Source organism: Gopherus flavomarginatus, chromosome 3 (assembly GCF_025201925.1).
Source record: "Gopherus flavomarginatus isolate rGopFla2 chromosome 3, rGopFla2.mat.asm, whole genome shotgun sequence".
NCBI lineage: Eukaryota > Metazoa > Chordata > Testudines > Testudinidae > Gopherus > Gopherus flavomarginatus.
Window position 1 is genome coordinate 44,991,667 of NC_066619.1, and position 20,635 is coordinate 45,012,301.

The 20,635-nt window shown below is 40.8% G+C and overlaps 2 protein-coding genes across 2 annotated transcripts in view; both read right to left on the bottom strand.

Annotated features, from left to right (window-relative positions):
* Window positions 1-20,635, bottom strand: part of LOC127047924 (cardiomyopathy-associated protein 5-like) — a 478,816-nt gene that overhangs the window by 297,680 nt on the left and 160,501 nt on the right. The window lies entirely within an intron of this gene.
* THBS4 (thrombospondin 4) overlaps window positions 1-20,635 on the bottom strand; it is a 67,717-nt gene that overhangs the window by 44,332 nt on the left and 2,750 nt on the right. Inside the window, exons 2-4 of the mRNA XM_050946904.1 lie at window positions 10,870-11,070; window positions 6,053-6,300; window positions 4,203-4,308 (exon numbers count right to left, since the gene is read on the bottom strand). Coding sequence (XP_050802861.1) covers window positions 4,203-4,308; window positions 6,053-6,300; window positions 10,870-11,070 — 555 coding nt within the window. The remainder of the gene's footprint in view (window positions 1-4,202; window positions 4,309-6,052; window positions 6,301-10,869; window positions 11,071-20,635) is intronic.

The window sequence follows — 20,635 nt, forward strand, 5'->3', positions numbered from 1 at the left end:
CATTCAATGTCTGGACTCTTTGCTGATACTATCAACAAGTACACCAGTTAGAACCAGCTGTGTTGCTGGCTCCACTAGGAACCGGACTGAGATGACTAATCTCAGGCAAGGTGACCATATTTTCAAAATAAAAAGGAGATGCTTCTGTGGTGGTATTTTTTAGGGTCACAAAATAGCCATACGAAAGAAATGTGTTCTGATGCCACTACTGCCCATTTCTGACTCAGCATGTTCATATTTTTCGGAGTGGAGGACTTCTTCCATTTACTGAATGTTCTGAATCAGTTTATCATGATGCACTGGACATATCAACAATATTCACTGAGAGTCAAAGAACAGATGTGATAGTATCTACTCTCATTTGACTTTTCTTTCCACTCTGAACACTATTCATCACACTGAAAGCTAGTTCCCTGGGACTTCTTGTTCCTGGTAAACATAGATCAAATTCTGCTCAGTAGAGCAGTACATCTTGAATATATATTTTGTTATTATTATAACATATATACAAGTTTTGATAGTCTAAATGAAAATTGAAGACATTTGAGGTGTCTTGAAATAAGTTTGTGGGATGCCAGGATACCACATGAAAAGCCAGTCCTCTCGTGGCAGAACCAAGACACGTGTTTACTTTAACTTCAGGGCACCCTAAAGCCATCAAATAGTATCAACAACTAGTCACTACCCATCTGACCTAGATTTGAACTGATGAGAGGTGAAACACTTAGTATCTCCAAATTAGGGCTTTCTGACCCATCTTGCTATGTGTCTGTGTATAACTCTCACTCAAGTGCCAATTCATTTACTCCTTTTGTTAATTTAAATCTAAATATCTGTGCAAGATTCACAAGATATATACTGATATTTTTGCATTCTAAGCGGGTAGAGTATTTTGAAACTGTTAACTCACATATAGCCACTATATATTTTCCATATACTTTATTTGCTGTAGTATTGAATGCTTATATGGAAATTGGTCTTATTAATGTTTACTAAATTGTTTTGTACTTCAAAGCATTTCTGGTCTGATCCCAGGCATGCTCAGGGGACTTGACCAATTTGACAAATAAGGGCTTTTCTTCATTTCAGATTGTTCTCATCAAAATAATAAAGAAGCTGAGGTAACCTGGAAATGCTGCATCTGTTCAGTCCCAACTTTTATTTTTTTGGGAGACTTAATATCTTGGCCATTTCAAAAATACTTAAGTCTGGAACTTTGGCTTGCAAGCTGTCAGGCCAGATGTAATAACTTTTTCTTTACAAAGAATTGGTTTAGCCATTATTGATTGAGAGCTGCAAAAAATGTAAAATTCTTAAGGTTTCAGAGGTTGCTTTGTTGCCAGCCTCTAAATCAAAAACAGATCAGGTCTGAACACTTTTTTTTGTAGACTTTTAAACCTTAAGGTGGACTAATGACTTAGTGCTGTGAATTATACAGGATGGTTTTGAAATGCCTGGATATCTAAATTTGCATGCACCAAAAATGCTTCCCATAACATTTTTTCTTCTACATTTAAAGCCAAATCCTGCCCCCAGTCTGCAGTTGGAGTAGATCCTAAACGTAGGAGAATGATCAAAGCTCCACTGCAAAAACCAGGCTTCAGAGAAGCTGTTAACACAGTTGTTTAGCAACCACATGGCACAAGTAGTGTCCCATAGCAGCTTGTTCCAGGAGAGTGTTGGGGCAAGCCAGAGGTGTGGCCAATAGGTACGAAACTAAATGGATCTACTAGCCCAGTTCTGTGTCAGCCAACTAAATGAGCCAGGCTGTTGTTAAATGCCTCACCCTGGTTTTGCATACTGTAAAAATCTAGGTTTTGTTTTATGTCCTTCTGTCCGCAATGACAGGGCCCAGCCACTACCTAGGATCACTATCAGCACTGCTCAAGCCACCTCAGGTTGGCCTCTAAGGGATGGCGCTGCCATAGCTGGTGTCTGAGTAAGGAGTCCTAGGGCAGGCTATCAAGACCACTGACAGTTCTTTATCTCCCAGACTCTCCACCACTCCCATGTACAGTCTCTCCTCTCTAAAATACTTGGGTCCTATACCTGTGGATGGCTAAGCATTTCCATTCCTGTTTATTTTGACTAAATGTAGTGCATTCACTTGATACATTATTGTTGTAAAAGATACATAGTGAAACACACAGGATGTGCAATCCAGCTGAGTTAATATTGTTGTTGGAACGTTTGCATCTCTTCTTTTCATGATTTTAATTATGAAGACAAATTAACATAGTCTCTTTTGCATTTAATATTATATTAATTCCATTTGAAAGTGAGTATGTGATTGAAATTGGAGGCCAGCACAAAAAGCTCAGCCAGGTCTCCTAAAAGGCCACATCTAACTACTAAATAAGAAAGTGTTTCACCCGTAAGTTATTGATTAGTGAACAAAAATTATAAAGATCTTTCCAAAAGGGAATAATGCAAGGTCTCAGTTTGGAAATCTTGATCACTGAGTTTTGTGTCTTTACAAGTGACAGTGCTGAATTAATTTCCTGATGTATCTGTAAGTGCATGCTAGTTTATGGGAAAGAAGAAGGAACCTTTAGAACTAAACCTCTCAAGATTTGTACATCTAAACAAAAATATAAAGTATCATGGAAATGGAAACCTGCAACAGTGGACAACTGAAGCTACATGCAAAGCATATCCAGTCATCATTATTAAGGGTACAATTCTGTCATGGAAGTTATGGATTCCATGACTTTTGGGGACCTCCAGGACTTCTGCAGTGGAAGGGCCAGAGCAGCGGTTAGGCGTAGGGCTGCTGCAGCAGTGGCTGGCAGCCGGTACCCAGGGCTGCCAGAGCGGCAGCCCCAGGGCTGAAGCAGCAGGAGTGGAGGGGCGGTTTGGGGTAGCAGCGCAGCTGGAGCAGCTGCCGCGGTCGTCCCCAGGGCTGCCAGAGCAGCGGCAGGCGGCTAGACCCTGGGGCCACAGGAGCAGCAGCTCCCAATGGTCCCCCTCCAGAAGAGCTCCCACTGTTAGTTGTGTTTCTCCCCTTCCCCCCTCCCTCAGGGTATTTTTAGTAAAAGTTAGGGACAGTGTCCCTGACTTTTACTAAAAATACCCATGACATAATCTTAACCTTAATCATTATGAAGCTCTAACACATACAAATAGCTAGTCAGGAATTTTTCAATGAATTTTTTTTTCCATCAGAAAATGCTGATTTGTGGAAACTGAAACTTTTAGAGAAAATGGAATTTCTGGTCAAAATGAGAGCACTTCCATCCCAGAATAGCCAACAGTCTGATGGTTAGGCACTTGCCTAGAGTGATCCAGATTCAAGTCTCTGCATTGGAGCAGGGACATCTGAGGGGAATGCCCCAACCACCACGCTGTAGACTATTCGAGGTTCTCTTTTGCAGGATAAAAACAACTTTTTAAACCTTGAAAACTTTAGTGAAACAGAATTCTTGTTTTCCAGACAGGGTAGTCTTGTGTAAAAATGATGTACCCTGTCTCGCAACTATATTACATCAATCCTAATTAAAATGATTAAGGCTGTGGTTTTGCTAGGAGGTGGCAAGGGAGAGAAGATTTGTCACAGATCCTGTATTTTTATTTACAAGGACATTTTTAGTCTTAAACTGGCCCTATTGGCTTCACTGTCTTATGTAATGTTAAAATCTTGTACGCACAACATTTACCTGTTCTTCTCCTCCCAGACGCTATGAAAACAGTCACAATTTGTCATTAAATCACTTTGCTCTGCCCTGTCTACTCCTTCACCTCTTACTGTCCAGGAAAGCAATCACAGCAGCCCTTACCCATTTTGCTTCTCCCTACTCATGGCTCAATAACCAGGAACCACGTTACATGTAAAAAGAAATCTGTTTTAAAAACACAAAACAATTAGATCCTCTGCTTCAAGCAGAACCATCTCACAAGCTGGGTGAGAGCCGGAGCTAAAGAGCAGTTGAATTGGCCTGCACCCCTTCAAACAAGAAAAGGCCTTTCCCAGCACCACTGACTTTCCCATAACTATATCAATGACATGTTGCTTTGTTACATGTGTCTGTGACTGTGTTCCTCTCCATCCTGTGACATTTGAAAAAAATGTGCATGATGTCGTCATGGCCCTGATTCTATCTGGTTGCCCTCATTAATTTGAACAATTTCTTCAGGTTTATAAAATACACTGTAATTAGTTTCTCAGGATATCTTAGGGAGGCAGGGTATTTCAACTTATTTACCTGTGTTCTGAGTAGCAGGTTCATTCTGCTGAAGGAAGCAATCTTGCAGACTTGCTACTTGGGAAAGTGAGCCTTTCACTACCAGCTTCAGCTCATCCAAAGTGTCCTGGAGCAATCAGAGAAATTCACAGCAATCATCTCCAGAACAACGAAGAAACAAGCAAGCAACCTTGAAATGGGGCAAGCCTCTTAGTTGATGTGCGGATAGCTCTAAGCCCATGTTGTGTGGGCAGGGCTTAATAGCCACGCTCAGGGCCGACTCCAGGCACCAGCCGAGCAAGCTCGTGCTTGGGGCGGCAGATTCTACGGGGCGGCATTCCGCCCTAACCTAGGGCAGCACGTCCGTGTTTTGTTTGTTTGTTTGTTCACTGCTCCGGCAGCCCTGTAGGGGCGGCAGTGCAGAGGAGGGGAGCACCCTGCAGCAAACTTGGCAGGGCAGCCCACATCCTTCCCTCCCCGCCGACCAGAGCGGAGCGGAGCCCTCCCGGCAGGCAGCGTGGCAGTCGGGGCCGCATGGTGAGTGCCCCACTAAAGAGCTGGCCGCCCACCTTCTCTCTCTCTCTCTCCTCGCCCCCACTCCCTCCCCCTCCCCTCCACTAGACTGGGCGCGCACTCTGTAGCGCAGGGAATCCTCCTGCACCCTGGCTCCAGCTGCCCTGTAGGGTTTCTTTGTTCTGTTTTCCTCTCCCTCTCCCCGCTTTGCCGTTCCAGCTGCACCATGTTTCCCCCTCACACGCACTTTGCTGCTCCGGCTGGGCCATTTTTTTTTCTTCCCCCTGCTTTGCCCCTCTGCCTCTCGTCTTTTTTTTTTTTTTTTTGCTTGGGGTGGCAAAAAAGCCAGAGCCAGCCCTGGACATGCTACTGTACCTCCTAACTACTTTGGCCATTCCATAAAGTCCTTTTGACAGAAGAAACTGCAATGCACTGGGCAAAACACCACATTTTGGTTTTGCAGATTTTTCACACAGGTCTTTTTTGAATCACGTGATTTCACACAACAAATTTTGACAATAGATATTGCTATAACAACAATACCAAAAGAATGCTCCTGTGATTTCAATGCAAAGGCATTTTTTTGCTTGAAAACAAAATCCTGTTCACTCAAAAAAAAAAAATATGGGTACCTTACTTTTTTGTGTGTCATAGAAATGGGCTCCTTTTCAAGTTTGTAATAAAATTAGGAGAAAACACTCTGTTTTTGACTAGTTTTCAATTTTATTATGAATATTTTGCATACAACTAGTTGCAATGATGAAAGATATTTGTGCTGTGTTCCTGAAAGATACTGCTTTTCTGGGATGGTTGATGTGGAAATCACAGCAAAAAACGTCAGCCCCTCTCCTTGGAATAGCCCAGGCAGAGGTAGATAGCAAGGTTATAATCACATAGCTGGTATTTTGACTCCAGATCATTGCCAGTGTAGTTTTCCTCCTATTCCTTCAATTTCTGAATCACAGTCATTGCAGAGACTGAAGAGTCAAACTGCATATTTCTTGTACGCATGTACATTAAGCATACATGTAGCCTATATATTGTTCCTACTGAAAATCTGTAGGAAGCTACTTAGAGCTTTCATTTTTGCAATAAGTAAAAATTTACAAATAATCTGACCTTCAAGTAATACCTAGACTAAAACATCTTGGTTATGGTAGACTGTAAACTGGGTGAAATCCCGGCCCCTTTGCAATCAATGGCAAAATTTTACTGACTTCAATGCAGCCTGGATTTCACTCTATATCTGGAGAAGCCACTCAATTTTCCATTCATTTTACAGATTACTGTAAGACCTTCTCACTGCTAATGCACCTTCTTTCTAATTGTTCCATCTGTTCTTAAGTTTTCATACTTACCTGTGCCTTTTTCGGTAGGGTGCGAAGTTCCACAGACTCTGAGCTGTGGTATAGACCTGAAAATGCTTTAGGTAGACCTTGAATGGCATCCACCTGCATGCAGTCCAGATATAACTCTGCTGTGATGGATCCCCGCTGCAGACCACTCAGCTTCAAAAGGACTGCATGGCGCTTCCCATCAGCCAGCTGGGTGTTGCTGAACATCACAGAGTTTAACTTCCCATCATTCTTCATGTAACGCAGGATGACTAGTAGAAAATGCACAACATGACTATAAGATGGTAACACAAAACACGAGGCATGTCCTGATAATCTGAGTGGCTGGTGACTGGAAGATCAGGGTGGATACTTCTCACTGCTCTGGTTTATTTAATCACTTCTGCTTTGACAAATGTACCCCATATGCAAATATAAGCAGGGAATATAAATTTGACATAGAATTGCAGGAAATGAAGATAGAAGAAAACTCATAGGTTCAGTATTGTTGCCTACCGATCATTCTCCAGTGCTTTGTTCAGGCTCATTTTAAATGACTCAAATGATGGAGCATATGTCATCATAAGAGGGCATAATGTAATAAAATACACATTGCCAATAAAATGCTGTATCATTGTTAATGTGCAATTAATAGTATGGCAGAATTACACTTGACATCCTAAAAGTTACTCTGCAGCAGAAATGCATAGCTAGAGTATATGTTTCAGTAATGAGTACAACATCTCTGCAAAGGATACTAACAATTGTGTAGTCAAATGTGTTAGTTATTAGTTGATTCCATTTCTTTCTGTCTTTCAACATGATGAACACAAAATGAATACAAAAAATAACACAGAGAACGCAAACATAGCATTAAAATCTCCCTTCTTTTAATGCTTCCTGATAAAGAAGAGTTGTCAAACACCTGGCTTACCTTACCTGATGTACTTGCCTGGCTCCCAGGATAGACTGCACTTTGCACAAAGACACTCCTGTTATTAACAAAATTACTATATTGAAAAAAAACTTAAAAATGAGTAAAATTGGAAAAGAAAAATCTATCCCTTAAGGAAACTGAATCTACAAGCGAGAATGAAACACCTCCTCGATGCCACCCAGGACTTATCCCCATGGTTACCTGCTAAACCTTCCTCTGTCCACAATCTCTTATGGGGGGACAACCTGGCTGAGCATATGTGGCTATCGATAATAGCAGCAGGGAGGACACATCTGTAGCGCATACAGCTACTTTCCAAGATCCCATTGATTTAGCTTAAGTAACGTTATTGGAATCTGGCCCTTCTTTGTGATATCACTTGCTCTGGCTAAGAAATCCAGATACTTGCAAACTTGGACTCCTAGGCATCTCAAGGGGATGGTAACTGTCTCAAATTTTGTTTAAAATCAAGGCTAATTACATATATAAACAATAGTAATGTACTTCTTTCCTCTTTTGGAATCTTAGAAAAGTGTTTGGAGGATTTTTTTTTTAACTGCAACTTCTTTTTGATAGGGTAAAAGAGCTGCTGGAACATCTTTCCTAGCTAGTATCCAGACTTTGCAGCATTTTACTGCTCTCAGGAATGAGAAGTCTGTAAGTTACCCAATGAGTCTGTGTGTGTGAGGCAGAAGGTCTGTAGGTAGGATGCAGGGGAAACTACAAAAATGCTCCTTGAATGTAAAGCCACTTGGCACATATTACATATGATATATTTATGGTTACAACCCTCTAGAATAGAAGAAACAGGAGACAGGTGTTTAAACTCTTTCGATACTTGTAAGCAGTTATCATGATATCTCCAGTTGCCATTTATTCTAAGGTTTGGGATTTCCACTATTCTTTTTATACTATTAATGACTCTGTGTTTCCTATGTGTTTTGAACTTCCTTAAAATTTTCTTTGGACATTACCTTGATATCATTTGTTTTGGTCATTTCTTAAATATAAAGAAATAGCTTTTGCTCTGTTGTACCAGTATAAATCCACAGTAATTCCAATGAATCTGATTTATACCAGTGTGTGGTCCCTTCTATCTTTAGTTTATATATCCTTTCTGGAAATCTCAGCAGTTGCCATCAATGACTCAATTATTTTCACCATTTTCTATGTACAAAAACAACCAGACATGAGATTTCCTTAGGATTGCATGGGGTCATCAGTAACTTGACAAAAAGCGACTCTGCTTGCTGACAAATGCTGAGTTTCACTTGCCAGCTCTATGTTGCAGGCATTTACTTATGTGACTGCTACGTGCATGGGGGTATATTAAAGCAGGATCCTTGGAACTGGGCCCTGCAGCCAGAATGACTGAACACAGCAGTGAGTCAGTGAGAGAGAAACCAGAGGACAGTGGTGGAGCACACAACTGATTGCTGGCTACCTGCCAGGATAGCTTTAGGACAGCTGAACTGTCTGGCTTGAGAGGAAGATCCAAGGACTCATTATTGGGCCAAAGCCAAAGGTCCGTCGAGGGGGCTGGAACAGTCTGTTGAAGAAGATGAGGGCAAAATTTTGATGGACTACAGTCCCAGTTACACTCAAATCACCTATGATCCTGCATGTACCCTCCCACCACCAGAATGCTTGACACAGATGACTTGCAGATAATGAAGTGTTCAGTTACTTGCACTATCTAAAAAACATACTCACTGTCATTCTGGCTCCTGAAAGCCAATACAATGGTCTGAGCTTAGAAAACGTTCAGTGAAAGGACAGCTGCAGCATAGTAATAGACTATGGCTCACAGAGCTGTTAAGCAATATCAGTTGTATTTATTTAGATTTTAAAAGAAACATTGATGTAAAAGAGGTACATCTGTTATGTGAAAACAGTTTTTCTCCAAGTGCCCTTATTAGACAGTGTGCATGAGAAGTCTGCAGGGCTATTTTAGCTTTTTGTCTATGAAAAATGCACCAGTTTAATTAGATCAAACTAAAAAAAAATTACCTATTTAAACAGGTGCAAATCCCTAATCTACTTACACTTAAAATGGTTCATCTCTTGCTTCTATCAAATTATCTTGCATCAGTAAGACTGACTTACACTAATTTGATATAAGCAAGATTTAAACCAGTTACTGTACATTGACATTAGAAGTCTACAGCAGTTTAACTAGATTGAATTGGTTAAACCAGTGCACCTTTCTGGTACAGAAAAGACCTTAGTGTAGACTTAGCAAATCCGGGGGTGATGGGATAGGAGGGAACCCACGTCAAATTATTCTGCTGTAAACCTCACACAGGCTTGAACATACTTACAATAGAATCAACCAAAACAAAACCAGAATGTGTGCAAAACATCTGGACCCAGTTTTCAAACATGGCACAGTCACAGATAACTAACTCCTGCTTCGGGTTGCTTAGATCAACACTGAACGCATCAGTGGAAATATTATGCCCCTATATTATGAAGTACAAATGTTTAGATTTCACATCTTGTTTAGGTGTCCATTTGCCATTTGGGCCCACAATGTGCATAACAATAAAGTTTTGAAATAATACTATATTTACCCTCAAAAGGATGCCAAATCATCCCCAGATTCCGTGCAATCATCTAACTAAGATGAGCTGTAGTGAAAAGACCCACTCCAATGAGCATTCTAACCTATTGCCCACAGCTATTGCACTGCATGTTGGATATTTTCAAAGCCCTTAACAAATGTTAACTAATTATATAGGTGCATGTCCTAGGCAAACCACACTAAAATAATGGGGGGATTAGATCTCAATGGACAGCTCTACTGAGGAAGTTCTGTCTCTTTAACTAATCTTAAATCTGAATTTATCATATAATGGTGCAAGAGTAGCAGTCTTGTAGACTGAAGTTTTCTACATATTCAAGAGTCCAAAAGGAAATGAGTAGTGGCAGTGCAAGCTTCTCCACACTATCCATCAATATACCTCAATCCTGACACAGAGGGATCATCTGTAAAGATGAGAAGGTAACTCACAATTGGTGTTCCCTGTGCGCAATAGAAACATATTCAGAACTGCCAAGGAACAATTTAAACATTGTCTATAAAGCTCAAAAAGTGTGTGTGTGTGTGTGTGTGTGTGTGTGTGTGTGTGTGTGTGTGTGTGTGTGTGTGTGAGAGAACACTGTGCCTGATCCTGCAGTTCTTACTCATTGACTTCAGGAGCAGTTTCCTGGACCTATAGGACTAGACCTTTGGTTTTAAGGGTCTTCTCTGTATAATTAAAAAAAATAAAAGTTGTTTTAAGTGAGTCAGAATTTTCCTACATCTAACTTAAAATTTCTCAACAAATATATTTCTAACTTTGCTCAAGTCTGCACGGTGACTCTTAATTAACTGGTTCCAATAAACAGAGAACAAACATTTCTTCATCACCTGAAAGATTCTATAAGCGCAAGGAACATTTGCCTTGCACAGTCAAATCTAAACTTCAGGTCCATGGCGCAAGTACCCTTCTTTCATATGCATGAGGCAGCATGTGCGTGTGTCTGTCACATTCCTTAGTAATAAGAAGCAGTTATTGTCCCAAGGGAGAAAAGAAAGGAAAACAACTTTACGTTTCTTTAGGAGCCATTCAGCGCTTGCTTGTAGCAAGCTGGCTGGTAGAACGTAGAGACTCCGACTGATTTTCTCAGCATGCTTCTCCTACTAGGCATCAGGGTAGTATCAGTGCTGTGCAAGGAAGCATAAAAGGGGAGGCAAGAACGTTGCCAACACTTATATCTTCCTGAGCAGTAGAATGAGCAGGTGATAAGTAGTGAAATAAACAACAAAAGAGTAGCTGTAAATAACATTTGTAAAGACTATTGCAGACATGTCAATATTTGTAGATCCATAAAATAAGGGGGTTGGGGGCAAATGACTTACCTTTATTCAATCGCCCCACCACTGTAAATTCAAAATACTTGCTATTGTCATCTGAAGAATATAAGCCAAATATGGTGGCTGTACTCTTTGTCTGCAGTTTGAGCGTTGAGAGCACATATACTTCATTCAATGTAGGATCAGCAAGTGCTTGCTGTAAAAAGTTTACCAGTCTCTGGCTGGGAGATGAAAGAAGATCAAAAACTGTAAAATAAAAGGATTTGGGAAGTTGGTAGGTAAACTGTGTATCAAATCATAGTACAATAACGACCCAAGAGAACTTCATCTAATACCCCTCAATGACTTCTCTTTGGGGGATAGAAACTATTCTTTGTTGTCACGGGGATATTTTAGCAATTAATCCAAATTCTCTCTGAACTGCAACTAGAATATATAAAGCAATTTTTCATTCATGACATCAGACTCTTTATGGTCTTTGTTATCACTTATTTCTTTTTAGCAACAGCTGTTAGCAAGCATTATCTATTATTGCTCAAATACGAGCATGCTCTATTTTTCAATTCAAATTATTAAAATCTTTTAATGCAGATTTCTAAAATTCATCTTTTTAACAGAAATCTCATACCCCACTGTTGTTTTTATAAATTCAGACTCTGTCATTCATGCTCCAATCAAGTCCAAGATCTAAAGTCAAAATTTGCATGTAAAGAATTTTCAGTGCAGTGTACTGTACAGTACAAATATTTTGGTTTCAGTTAATATAGTCTACCTAGGGCGATATCTAATATGATATAAATGACTACTTTCTTTGCTGACTTTCCAAAAGGCTAAAAGAAGACATTTTTATGTAAATAAAACCCACATTCTCTTCATAGTACTGATACCAAATCACGGCACATATGAAAGCATAGATTAAGAAACTGAAAGAAGTGACATAATTAAATCTACTTGAATTCTCTTTAACTTTTAAAGAATGCATATAGACCTTTTTCTGATATTCTATGCTTCTAAGTCAAACTCTCTCTCACTTTCTTTTTTAACACATATCAAATCATGCTTTTCTCAGTATTTCCAAATCTTTGAATACATTTTTCTAAGACAGAATTGGAACAGAGGCACACTTTTCTGTTGATGAAATGTTGTTCTTTTACTATGCTGGTTAATTATTGCTGCTTTTTGAGTAATAAATATAGATGAGAGAGAAAAAGTTAATTAAATGCCTCCAAACCAAATCAATGATGCTACTAGAAATCTTGTGAATCTCAGATATAAACCAAATATTAATAAAATTGCATATTTCCAATCTCCTTCCGATAAGAACTAATTACAAGGGAACCACTTCAGTAAACTTGTGGTAGTTCTGTTTATTTAGTTGCAGTGCTGTACATATGGTAAGCCCTTTTAATAGCTCCATTATGTTAGGGCTATATTACCCCACTCTCACTAACATGAAGACAAAAACTGGTGGAACTCAATGGGGGTTTAAGATGGGGTACACAGAAGAAAGGTAACAGCAGCTCTATAGTATGCTCTGCCTCAGTTTCCCAAGGTTATAATATAAAGTTTGGGCTGAAAAGGTCAGGGATAGATAGGCCTGTTCTGCCTGGCCTCATCTCCTATAACTCTGTCCCTCAGCTGTAACAATTTTGACTCAGTCTACATTATATTTCAAAGTGACTGCTCTGTAAAATGAATTTGACCCATTTCACTGAATGAACCTTTTCCTACACCTAGGGCAGCAGTTGTCTCCAGGGCAGCCAACAGAAGGGACTACGTGGGAACACAGCTTCCTCCAGGATCACATGAAAACATCTCAGCTGTAAGGAGGCACTGGGATTCCATGGTGCTCCCAAGTTCTATGCAAGTCTAAGGATACCCGCTGGGTTAGAGAGCAGAATCGCTCCCCATTGCATTTGGATGCAAATGGAATTCCCCCACAGAATGAGGAAAGAAGGAGGTTCTCCCCTTATAGGAGGCAGCCTTCATTTCTTATAAACCTATTGAAAGTTGCACCAATATTCTACTATTTAATGGCCTGATTCTTATGCACCTCAGTCTCCCATTGATTTTACTAGGTTTTTATGGTACACTACAAAAGAAGGACTAGGCCCTAAATGTACCCAAGATTTATTGTTGAATACAGAGAAATGAATGTCTGAGAGCCACCTTGCAAAATGCCATTGCTAGCATTTAATTTATATCCAAAAACAATTTCTTTATATACACAGGGCAATCAAGAAGGATTGAGCCCTCACTTCTTAGATCAGTGATATGGTGGAGAGGGGACTGACACCTCTTCACATTCGGCCCATAGAAAGCAGCTACATAGCCCCAATCAAAGACAGAAGGACAACTCACTACTTCATACAGCAAACTCTTGCAGGTAATAACTACCCAAAATATGCAGCTAAATCTTTTAAGTTATAACACTGGCATAGAATAGAAATCTTCTAGGTTTGTTAAATGCTAAACCAGTTATTGAAAAGGGAATATATTAGTAAATAGCTCTGTGTCAAGAGCATATTTTATATTAGCTAATTTCTTATAAGATGAATTAAGCTTCAATTTATTCAGACATTTAAAACTAAATCTGACTTAAATGTTGGTAAATGAATATTTACATTAGAGTATTTATGAAGTATTTAGAAATTCTGTACGTGTTTGATCACTTGAGGCCTGCTCCTGAAGTCTTTACTCAGGTAAAATGCCCTTTATAAAGCATTTTCATGTTTAAAAGATGTATTTGAATTGTTTGGGTTCTAATAAAGCACAACTTCTTAGCACTGATGGGATTCTTTTGGAAATAAGTGCCAAATCCATGTATCTGGGATGAATTAGGATGAATGTCCATTGACTTCAATGCAGATCAAATCCATCCCGGTGCGAGGCACTCACTTCCTAGCAACAGTTGCTGGCCGGGACAAGCGTCTACCCTCCTACAGGTATGCCTACACACTTAGCACTGTTCTCTGGATAGAGCCAGCTTTGGGGCCCCAGCAAGCCCATGATCTGGTTGGAAGGAACAAGAAGATATGTAAAAGAGAATCACACTTTCATTTTAAGAAAAGTTATCTGCTAGCCCCTTTCCTTGGACTTGAAAACAAACTTATGGGCAAATTGCTAGAACTGAAAGGAACAAGCAGCAGATCTCAATTCATGCAGCCAAACGTCCCCAAACACATACATTCTTTCATTCTTTATTTAAATGAATCGGTGAAGTTGTAGAGGGAGATTTTGACAAACCAGTAAAGTGCCTGAAACCACTATGGCTTACTGCTAAAAGCAGCCAAGTCAGGAGGCTGTAAAGTGGCCATGTAGCGAGCTCAGCTTGATCAAGGCAGGAGGGGAGGGGGTTTTGGATGCCACAGAAAGGGAGCTTGACCCCACGTCCTTCCTGATAAGAATTGTGTTTGAAGTTGCTGATACATGCATTTTTAGAAAAGCAGGATGTGCCCCAGAAATGTCTATTAGGACCTCAAGGCTGCAAACTGGAGAAACCCACACCTTGTTAATCAATAATCGGAACCTCTTGCTTGACTATTGAAACTGCTAGCTTAACGAGTTTTCTTTAAGGGACATGTCATTGTGTTCCTAATGTATAAAATAAGAGGGAAGAGTTGCGGAGGGGGACTCTTCAGGACTGGACTCTCCCTCTGGATGTATCTGGTGTTCCCCACTGGCAGATGGGCTGCCACTGTGCCACTCGAGAGCCACACTGAGCTTCAGTAATTATCAAGGGTTGGGGGTGTTTTACTAACCTGTGGCGGACATATGTAAGTGCTTGAGACTAAGTAAAGTTTAGCTTTAAGTGAAAGCACTCTTGTGTTTCCTGTTTGTGTCAGCCATCTATCGGTTGGACCGCCATGTCTTCCTGATTTATTTCCTGACACCATCTCGCATAAAGTAAAAGTTACCAAGAGCTTTGGGTTGAAAGAACCCCAGATAACAAAGTTTGCAGCGTATCCCAAGAATCAACTTACTAACTCTTTCCAAATTCCTTAGGATGGACCTGTACAGTGCAGCGTGATAATGTTGGAGGGGGATCATTTACATTTGAAGAGAGTGGCAAAATATTGTTTTGGAGGCCTGCGCAAAAATCTTAAGACTAACTGTGCACCTGGGAGTTCTCAAAGAGAGGATGTGAGGTTCTTAGAGGAGAAAGAAGCTTGGGAGAATGAAGGCAATGAGGGAAGCTATCGAGGGGGTCAGGGAGGAGACCAGCAGACAAGGGCTCCCGTCCAATGCAATAGACCAACAAAGCGTGTCAGACAATGTGGACTTGTAAGCAATAGATGCATCACCATGATGATTAGAAGGAAAAGTTTTTATCAGTTTTATAGGTGTTACTTTTCAGTTTCATTGACTGTCGTCTTGTTTTTGTATTACGAGAAAGTAAATCAGGAATTTCTATTTTCTCTTTATAACACCCATAAATGTGTACACCTCAAGTTTATCTCTTATTGTCCCCTGTTTAAACTAAACAGTCCTCTTTTTCACTCCATTTTCATATGCAAGTCTTTCCAGACCTCTAATAATTTTTGTCACCCATCTTTAAACCCCTTCTATTTCTGTGAGATGCAGTAATCAGACTCAAACAAGTTATCACAGATGAAGGCATACCAATATTTTACTTAATGGTATTATAATTTTCAGTACTATTTTATAATTCATATTTCATGCATTCTAATATTTTTGACTATCATTTCCCACTGAAAATAAATTTTCATTGGGCTGTCCTCTGTGACTTTCAGGTTTTTTTCCTGTGTGGTTATAGTTAATTTAGAATCTAGTAATGTGTAGAAGAAGTTCAGGTTATTCCTTCCACTACACACTACCCTGCACTTGTCAGTTCTGGATTTAATCTGCCATCATGCTTTGTTAGATCTGATTGAAATTGTTTTTTCTAGTCAGGACAAACTTAAATAATTCTGTCTACTGAAAATCTTCCTACATCACTGTTCACCCCCTTCTCAGATAATTACAAAAACATATTAAACAACATCGACCCTAGGATGAAACTCTGACCCTATTGAAATCAATGGCAAAACTCCCACTGACATTAGTGAGGACAGAATTTCATCCCCAATATGGAACCTTGGGGCATTCCACTGTTAACTTTTTGCTATGTCAACAATTAACAGTTTATTCATACTCCTTGTTTTCTGTCTCTGTTGTCAGCTTCTAAACCATGACCATATTGTACCTCTTACTTTTGTAGATAGGCTCAAAGAAGTCTAGTAGATTTGAGAGGTATGATTTTCCTTTTGCAGAAGTCATGTTTGTTTGTCCTTGCCATATTGTGTATCCAGATGTTTTCTAATTCTGTTTTTTAATAATCTTGTTTTTCTGGGAGAGCACTGTAAAGGACAGTACAGTTTCATTATTATTCTCATTAGCGGAAATACACGTGCTATTTTTTTGTAAGTAATTATCTTCTTGTATAGTAAATCTAAAAATGTTTAAAATCCTCTATATGCCCCTCAGCCTTGGTTGTTTATGAGAATGTTGTCTAGTATATTATCAAGATGATGGAGAAGGCTGAAAAGGCACAATGGACCAAATGCCTCCTTAATGCAAACTGGTGCAATTCCCAGAGTTTAACTGCTACACTCAAGCTAAATTTGATCCAGTAAAAATGCTAATGTTGTTGAACATGTGGTATGTTTGCAGCCTAAACATTTACTGAAATAGAGTGGAGCACTGACTTCCTGTGTAGTATACTTTTATTACATAAAGCCATGTTTCTTAAATGGTGGGTTGCAACCCATCAGTTGGTTGGGAAGGTTCTAGATGGGTTGTGGGCCTGGTTTAGAAGGGAGGACCTGGTTTGAGGGAGGGAAGAAGAGGCCACCCATGATGAAAGGGTGGCCTGGCCAAACCTGAATGGTGTTGCAGCCCAATGAGTCAGGTTGCAACACCCAGAGCATGGAGCTGAGCCTAGCTCCATAGAATAGGAGCAGATGGTGCACGGTAAGTGCAGGGTAGACTAGCTCTCCAATCCCACCACCGCAAAGCCTAAGCCAGGATTAGGTTTGCAGTGCCAGCGCGAAGGGTGCTGCTGCAGGTAGTGAGCGACTCCTAGGCAAGGTAAAAAGGAGGAGGTGGCAGAGGAGGACGACTCTGGCCTATGATTTTGGGCTCTTCCACCCATGAATTTGGATCCTGTGTGCACAAGAAAAGAAAAAAGGCAGTTGGTGGGTCACCTTAGTAAAACATCATCAAGTTACCAGTGATAGAAAGTAATTACGTCAGAACTTATCTATTCACGTGTGTTATACTCCATTGTTAAAGGAACATTCATGCCAGGATTTCAAAGTGCTTTCCAGACATTTAATTAATCTGCAAAGCACTTTTCTGAGATAGGTAAATGTTGTGCTCATTTTAGAGATGAGTAAACTAAAGCCATGCCTACATTACAAACTTTGGTCAACACAAGTTACATCAGCGTATAGCCGCTGAAATTTGCCTCTCTCTCCTATGCATACATGCTTGCATTGCCACTGCACATACTCACCAGGAGTGCTTGTATCAATGCAAAGCGAAGTGCAGGTATACCAGTTCACCATGTGCTGGCAAGATGCCTTTTGGGAAATTTTCACAATGTGTTGTGGGATAGAAATGCTCACCCAGGGACCCCTGGAAGCTAGGGGTCAAGTTCCCAGCATGCAACTTTCTCTATTCCATAAAGCCATCCATATCACATAATTTTCAAGACGTATTATAAAAAAACAAACCACAGGGCATTTTTGGTGTCTGCCATCTCTGACAGAAGCATGGAGCCCACAAAGCTCTGCACTGTTCTCATGCTGCAAATACAGGATACATGATTTTCCCATTTTTGCAGACTCGCAGGAAGTACTGCAAGAACAGGAGACATGAGGATTTCTTTAGGGATAGTTTACTAAGGAACATAGTGAAAAACAGTTCCAGGTTGTCGGTGGTGTTTATGGAGCAGCTGCAGACGATGAAGCACCACTTCTGGGCCCAAGAAAAGAACACCTACTGATGAGATTGCATCGTAATGCAGGTTAGGAACAACAAGGAACTTCCAGGTGTGAGAGAGTCCACATTCCTTCATCTGTGTGCCAAGCTTGCCCAGTCCTCCAGTGCAGGTACATTAGAATGAAGGCTGCATTAACAGTGGAGAAATGAGTGGCAATCATACTCCAGAAGCAACACCAGATTGCTACCAGTCAGAAGGAAATCATTTTGGAGTTGGAAAATGCACAGTGGGAGCATACAAATTTGTAGGTCCATTAAATGTCTCCTGATCTGCAGGACAGTGGCTCTCAGCAATGTGCAGGACATAGTGGATGGATTTGCAGCACATTAAGGTGACAGACAACATGCATAGCCCTATTTTGTCACTAGCTCACCTTGCCATAGTACATGAACAGAAAGGGGTACTTTTCTATGGTTATGCAAGCATTGATAGATCATTGGGGATACTTCATTGATATCAGCCTGGGCTGGTAACAGATTGCACTCACATCTTCAAGAACACAGGACATTCATTCCCAACCAGCAAATTATCACTGGTGATATTGAAATGCCAGCAGTGATTCTAGGGGACCTAGCCTACCCTTTCCTCCCTTGGCTCATGCTGTGCACTGGCCACTCCAATAGCACCAAGAAAAGAGACAACTACTGGCTCAGCAGGTGCAGAAGGACAGTTGAATGAGCTTTTGGTAGATTGAAGGGGCACTGATGGCATTTACTCACTAGAATGGCTCACAGTAAGAAACATATCCCAATGGTTATAGCTGTCTGTTGTGTCCTGCATAATAACTGCGAGGCAAAGGGGAAAAATATTGTTGCCAGGGGGAAGGGGGAGCAAGCTCTGACTTTGAACAGCCAAACACAAGGGCCATTAGAAGACCCAACTTCAAGCTATGTGGTTGAAGGAGGCTTTGAAAGAGCACTTCAGTGGTCAGCCAGAGTAGTGTTCTCTGCTGGAGGGTTCTCTGGGCCTGGAGCTTTGGGTGCTGCTAAAAATTGTATAGTACTCGCTGCACATTTATAAATATGAATGAATCTTTACCTGAATCTATGAATTATGTGGTGGCTGTACACTTATAAGTACTGTCTGCTTTAAGTACCAGTGTGCATTCTGCAGTATTTGTTGTGAACTAAAAAAGATAATTTAGGTCTCCAAAAATATTACTTTGAGTGGGAAAAGCAGTGCAAATAAACAAAGTGCAAAAAAAATAGGCAATGTAATACAAATGTTTAATATGAATTAATGGAGTGGAACTTTAAAATTGGAAAGGGAATGAACATTTCTGTCCATTTCCATGCACAAAGGTAGTCTATTGTGGCTTCACGTACAACAACCATTGTTCACATTCACAGACCTCTGAGAAGTGGTGGTTTTCCTTGCTGTCCACTGGCATGGAGGGATAGAGGTAAGAATGCAGCCCATGATGCCATGTAGCATATTGGGATGTGTAGGGCGCAGCACCCAGGGATTTCTCCAAAGACTGCACAAGGTGGAGAGTCTGGGATTTCTGGAACTGTAGGTCAACCAGGATCTGCAGCATTTGGATTTGCTGCTTGAGAACACCCATTATGTCCTCGTGCATTTCCCTTTCCTTGTCCTGCTGGGACTCTTGCGCCTTTCTTCTGTACCCCTTCCTTCTCCATGCTGTCAGTCATATTGGCTTTCCAGGCCCTTTGCTCATGGTCCAATGAAGCACTGACTTGCAGATCTCACTGAACATGTCCTCCCTAGTCCTTTTCTTTTTCCTCATCAAGGTGAGGTGTTCTGCAGCTGTGTAGGGGCACTGTAGTCCCATAAATACTTTTAAATAATTTTAAATGATTATTGACAATTCAGCTTTAGAGACCCTCAGCACAGCACTGCTCTTCAGCCCCAGCCACGGCTGTTCTGTTGCATGAAGCTATAAAATTTCACTCCCCATTCCATGGACCCAATATAGGGCAATGATATATATTAGCCCTATTCTCTACAAGTGGTGATGGGTTTAGATGATCTCTCACTCCTGAGGATCACAAGGACACAAAACACAGATACTACTGGTGTCTCAAAGTTGACCACGCTTGTATGCTGATACCCTGTTTACTGAGATGATGCCAGACGAACTCATTGCAGAGTGAGGTGGGAAAGTGTCCTACTACTGAGGAAAAAATAAGGCAGCCATCGCCAGAGACCTTCTGGAAAGGATTGCAGAGTATCTCCATGAAAGTCTCTCAGGAGGACAAAATGGACATCTCTGTGCACAAAAACAAACTGCTCCACATGCTGCCCCTGCCTAACTACATGGGAATGAGAGGCAGATGCCAACTCTCTCTCTGTTGTACCTCTGCTGCTTCTCATACAAATAAAATAATGAAAAATCAATACCTTTGTCTTATTATCTTATGGATGTGCCAGGTGCCATCTTTAAATTTAAACACTGTAAGGAAAAAATGCATGCACACACTTAACCAAAATTCCCTTCCCCTCCATCAAACTCACCCCACTCGCCTGGCAGAACTGGCTAGACTGTGGTGGAGTCTCAAACAGGTCCTGGCTTGCTGCATGGCCAGACACTCCTTCAATGTCTCCCCCCACACCCTTCCTCTATACTGTTCATGACTGGGATCTCTGTCTTGTGCTCCTCACAGTGGTCGGCAGGGTGCTGGTGGGGTCTCCATCAAGTACAGCATGCTGTTCATTGTAAAAGCGGCATGCCTGTGGAGCAGCACCAAATCTATTGTTGGCTTCCCTGACTTTGTGTTATCCCTGGCAAAGTTCCTTCACTTTCACACAGCACTACTGCTGATCTCTGTGTACCCCTTTGCCTGC